Source organism: Pungitius pungitius, chromosome 12 (assembly GCF_949316345.1).
Source record: "Pungitius pungitius chromosome 12, fPunPun2.1, whole genome shotgun sequence".
Lineage (NCBI taxonomy): Eukaryota > Metazoa > Chordata > Actinopteri > Perciformes > Gasterosteidae > Pungitius > Pungitius pungitius.
This window is the reverse complement of record NC_084911.1, coordinates 16,950,089-16,956,088: the sequence shown is the minus strand read 5'-3', so window position 1 is coordinate 16,956,088 and position 6,000 is coordinate 16,950,089. Positions and strand designations below refer to the sequence as shown.

At 40.4% G+C, this 6,000-nt stretch overlaps 1 protein-coding gene across 1 annotated transcript; it reads right to left on the bottom strand.

Annotated features, from left to right (window-relative positions):
- Positions 1–1,316: 1,316 nt before the first annotated feature.
- On the bottom strand, positions 1,317–4,851 carry LOC134132917 (gastrula zinc finger protein XlCGF26.1-like). The gene has a single exon (XM_062565905.1). The coding sequence runs from the start codon at positions 4,817–4,819 to the stop codon at positions 3,236–3,238; it is 1,584 nt and encodes a 527-aa protein (XP_062421889.1). The 5' UTR covers positions 4,820–4,851; the 3' UTR covers positions 1,317–3,235.
- Positions 4,852–6,000: the final 1,149 nt, after the last annotated feature.

Here is a 6,000-nt window from a genome sequence, read left to right as displayed (position 1 = left end):
TACGTATGTGCGGTCGCTTCAAACGGGTGACAGGCTGGCCGGGTCTTCCCAGCCGTACCGTCCGCCGGTCGGATCGTCTGCGCCATCCCTCCCCAAGATTTTAGTGTGGACAGCCCACCAGATGACTGCCATTGTGAGACTAAAAGAAAAGGTCCATACACATGCACAGTCGCGTCTGACAGACAGGCTTCCCCACCCTATGATTTTAATGCTCTGGCCCATGTTCGATCAAAGTGGGCGGTATCTGGCCCAAACCTGAAATTAGTTTGATACCCCTGATCTAATAGGTTTCTACTGCGTGACATCTCATGAGTCTCTTCAAATGCCAACTATAAGTGAATAGGGCTCTGGTTCCTTCTGTACCTCTTTAATGTGGGGGGGCTCTGAATCCTCCCAATGTTCTTTAAGCACAAACGGCTGCTGGAGGTTTGTGGATAGTAAAAAAATAAACAACATAGTGTATTAACTAAAATATGAATTATTACTGTCCACTTTGCTAGTTCACTCTTTAATGCACATCAACAATTAAGCTTCTTGCACAGATTGCCTCACATTTTTCCATGGATCATGGTTTAATCTGGACCCTGATCCTGCCTCCTGCTGTGGCCCTGCTGCTGCTATCATCATCATCATCATTATTTTAAATATTATAATTATTATAATTACCTGTCATTGTTTCAATAATTTTCAAAGTCCTTGCACCCTTTTCATCACCTTTGAATAGCTTGAATAGTTTCCTCTTTTACCTTCTGGATTTGCACAGCCCTCTACCCGACTTTACATCCACTATATGTTACAGTATTATACCCACAATTACAACATTTATGCTGCACATTATCCTGACAATCCTCAGCTCTATGATCCTCTCCACATTTGGGACAGCTCTGTTTCCCATTACAGGCTGCTGCTATGTGCCCATACCTCGGTCATTTGTAGCAGCGCAGTGGGGGAGGGATGTAGGGCTAAGACTGACATGCACTCCACACAGATAGGCCACCCGTCCTTATATATACACACAGTATATGTACATTAATTCCCCAAGACCATCTGTAACATTCACTTTACAACACGAGAATTACGTGTCCCTGTAAATTAGTACAGTATCATTTAAAATATATCTACCTTCGTTGTGGGTTCTGCTGCACAGTGGGGTAACTCACGAAATAAATACAAATATTTTCGTTAAAACATTTCTGCGGTCTGTAATTACCTCCTTTAGTCTTCTCCATATGTAACATGTGTGGGTTAGAAATGGCAAAAGACAACTCTCATTTTTCTTTTTCAAACATTTATTCAATTCTGCAAAAGTCAAAATAAAATCCATTCATTGCCTTCATAACTTTTTTGCACCTGTGCTTGCTCAGCAATGTTTTCTACTTTTTGTTTCTCAACACACAAAGATGTATTAGTTCGATATATAAACATGTAAGCAGCTCAATATGAGGATTGACTAGGAAAACTAAAGACTAAAAAAAGTTTCCTAAAAAAACGTTAAAACAATATAAACAAGAGTAAGACCTCAATGCATGAAAAACATTAAAGAGCCTTCTGGTATTTTTCTGCACATTAAAAATGCAAAACAGAATTTAGTTCACGGAAATGTATGCATTAATTAGGGCCGGGACTTTAGCACGTTAATTACGATTAATTATTACAATGTGAATCAAGATTAATTAATTACACAAAAAATAACACATTAGACATTTTTTACGCATTTTACACTTATTTTTTGCACCGCGGAACGTTTCTCACTGGATGAGTTTCGGAGGACCAATTATACTGGAGCACCAACTAGTGTTCATGACTTCAGCCACAGTGAACATGAACGAAGAAGCTGACGAGACCGTGTCGGGTGGCCCCGTGAATGGGACATTTTATTATAATAAACACACGGATGGAAGCGTCGATAAGAGCATGATTGTGTGCAAGCTGTGCAACAAGGAATTCGCATCGAGCCTCAAGTATCACCTCAACGCAAAACAATTAGCAGCTAGAGTGGACGTACAAGGACCCACACCCAATCCACACTGCACCAGATGACTGGTTTAAGGACCAGGGTAACTAAGTCCACGTCTGAAAAAATAACCAATGTTCTGAATGTACTTGAAAGTATTTGTCTACTTAAAAAAAACATAGTTTACAGAAGGTCTACTTACCTATAAGCTACCTGAATTTCTGAAAGTACTATATTTCTAAATATGCTATTTCTACACTTGTCTGCTGGAATTGGTCGAACAAAAATAAAAATCCATGTGAAAAAAATTACTTCTCACTGTTCTCAGGTCAAATATTTATGCAATTAAAATGCGAATAATTTCTATTAATTAATTACAAAGCCTAATATTTTTAATCGAGTCCCGGCCCTAGCATTAATACATTGATAATATGACAGCTTGCAGTAACACAATTGGAACATAAAAACCAGTCAAACTTGTATTTCAACATTGGACAGGACAATATAAGGTTGGGTAATGTTACAATGTTAACAGTGGGAAACATGCCTTAGATAAGGGGTTCTTAACCTTTTTGACCTCAGGGCCCAAATGAACAAATATGCCCAGGCGCCCGTTCAAATATCAACACTATTTTATATTAACTAATTGATATAATTATAGGTTGGATTTTCATTTAATGACTAAATAAAATAAAAAAAGCAAAAACCTGATTCAGTGATCATCACATGGACATTTATTTATTATCTGTATGTAAACCTGCAAAAAAAACACTAACACTTCATGGAACAGAAAAAGACAGCTGGCTTTTAAGTAAGATTTAGAGTTGCAAGTCAGTGAGATGACGGCATCCGCTTAAATTTTGATGCCTTCAATGCTTTGGTGGAGAGCTTTATGCTACGTTCACACTTAAAATGCCAAGGGGATTTTCGCCACTGTTTACTCACACAACTAGTTGTTTCGTTTCATTCATGTCCCACTTTATGTGCGCCTGGAAGGGGCGTAGCTTATCTCTGTTAATTGTCTGAACTTCTAACCATCTGTCACAAGATATTTCAATTAATTTCATTTTTATATCACACGTGAGATCCCTTGACCCAAAACTCTCGGGAGCATAGGAAAAACCAAACAAGAGTGTCGTCCCAATAAATCCCTGTGAAGAATTCTAAGATAGTTGGTTGTAATTGTGAACATGAAGAGTAGCTTCAAATATGTGTCTTATAGCTTTGCGACGGATATTCAAAACTCACGTGGGAAACGGTAATGTAAATTAGGGAAAGATGTTAAAGGGGATTCTCATCTGAGTTTTCATGTGTACTTTTAGATTTACACAGCGTATGACATCTCATGTGTCTCTTCACATCTCTTCTTCTAGCGAAACATTTACCACAATCTGAGCAGCTGAAAGGTTTCTCCCCTGTGTGCAATCTCATGTGTATCTTTAGATGATTACTTTGGGTGAAACATTTACCACATTGTGAGCAGCTGAAAGGTTTCTCCCCTGTGTGCAATCTCATGTGTCTCTTTAGACTATCACTTTTAGTGAAACATTTACCACAGTGAGAGCAGCTTAAAGGTTTCTCTCCTGTGTGACCTCGCATGTGTACATTTAGACTTCCCCTTTGGGTGAAACATTTACCACACTGTGAGCAGCTGAAAGGTTTCTCCCCTGTATGACAACACATGTGTTTGTTCAGCACTCCACTATTAGTGAAACATTTACCACATTGTGAGCAGCTGAAAGGTTTCTCCCCTGTGTGCAATCTCATGTGTTTCTTTAGATTATCACTTTTAGTGAAACATTTACCACACTGAGAGCAGCTGAAAGGTTTCTCTCCTGTGTGACCTCGCATGTGTACATTTAGACTTCCCCTTTGGGTGAAACATTTCCCACACTGTGAGCAGCTGAAAGGTTTCTCCCCTGTGTGCAATCTCTCGTGTATTTTCAGATTTCTCTTTTGGGTGAAACATTCACCACACTTTGAGCAGCCGAAAGGTTTCTCTCCTTTGTGCAATCTCTCGTGCATTTTTAGATTTCCCCTTCGGGTGAAACATTTACCACACTGAGAGCAGCTGAAAGGTTTCTCTCCTGTGTGACCCCGCATGTGTACATTTAGACTTCCCCTTTGGGTGAAACATTTACCACACTGTGAGCAGCTGAAAGGTTTCTCCCCTGTGTGACATCTCTCGTGTATTTTTAGATTTCTCTTTTGGGTGAAACATTTACCACACTGTGAGCAGCTGAAAGGTTTCTCCCCTGTGTGAATTATCATGTGTGTCTTAAGACGTCCACTTACGGGGAAACATTTACCACACTCTGAGCAACTGAAAGGTTTTTCCCCTGTGTGACATCTCATGTGTCTCTTTAGATCTCCATTTGTAGTGAAACCTTTACCACAATCTGAGCAGCTGAAAGGTTTTTCCCCTGTGTGACATCTCATGTGTCTCTTTAGATCTCCATTTGTAGTGAAACATTTACCACAATCTGAGCAGCTGAAAGGTTTCTCCCCTGTGTGACATCTCATGTGTACATTTATACTTACCCTTTGGGTGAAACATTTACCACACTGTGAGCAGCTGAAAGGTTTCTCTGATGTGTGGGTCATCATGTGTTTCCTCAGCTTCTGAATGCAACCAAATGTTTTCTTACATTCAGAACAGATCAAAGGTTTCTCACTTGTTCTACATCTAGAATCACTGACAAACTCTTCACCAGACAGAGGTTCTCTGGTCTCATTCCAATCACCACTGTCCTCAGTCTCAGAAGAGTCTCCAGTTTTCTTATCAGTATCTGGAGGACTGGCTGGACCCGAGTTGCGGTCTGGTTCTGGTCCTCCACAGTCCTCTCCATCACCTCCTGTCTCCATCTGTTCAGTTTTTCTGTGATTAGGTTGCGAGGAATGAGCTTCCACTTTAACATCTTCACTCTTCACAGGAGTGAATGACACAGTCACGTCAGCCTTCTCCAGCCCTTGAAGCTGCTCCTCTTTAATGTGGGGGGGCTCCGGATCTTCCTGCTGTTCTTCTTTAAGCACAAACCACTGATGGAGGTCTGTGGGTAATAATAAAATGCAAACAATATACTTGATTAACTAAAATATTAATTATTACCATCCACTTAGCTAGTTCATTATTTCATGCTGTGACCAGGCTATTACTGTACAGGGGGCTTAGGATCCTCCTGTACCTCTTTAATGTGGGGGGGCTCTGAATCCTCCCAATGTTCTTTAAGCACAAACAGCTGCTGGAGGTCTGTGGACAAACAATATAGTCCACTAAGCTAGTTCATCCTTTAAACGGACTATTACGTTTTAATGTCTTTGAGATAAACATCTATAAGTACATACTGAACAATTTGCTTATTGTATCTGTCTACTTTGAAGTCACTATTTCTGGGTCCTAGGGTTCAGTAACCATTGACGCGTTGGCCTGCACAGGTCTCTCTGCGTACTAACATTTCAATAATGGTCTACGATCACTTATGGAGAGCTTTCCGGTTATGACACGCAACTGAGGAGACGTGTGGAGCGAGGCTCCGGCAAAATGAATATATTGGTACCTTACTACCTAAAGCAATATAGGATACACTTCATGCAATGTTGAAAGTCTAACTGGGACCCAGACAACGGGGGATAGGGGAGATGTGTGTGTTCACCCGCACAGGGTGTAGGCTAAGCCTACTTAGGGGGCCTCAATTGGGAGAGGCCCTTGTTATTGTTTTTTTGATTATTTTGAAGGCACATTATTCACTCTATCACATGGCATGATTAAAGAATTGGGTGCAACTAAGCTTGATTTGCTGACTTTATCATGGTTGGTGACACCAAAATAAATGTTATTTCATGGAATCTTAGGGGTCTCCGGGAGATATTGTAATTAAAAAAGTAATGTCGAGACTGAAGCAGCTAAAAAGACAGCTTTTATCCGAGAAACCCATCTGCTCCCCAATGAATACACGGAAAAAAGGTGCCTGATCAGGTCATAGTTGCCTCATTGACCTCCCAAGCAAGAGGAGTAGGAATATTTATCCACCCATCTGTTCTAATAC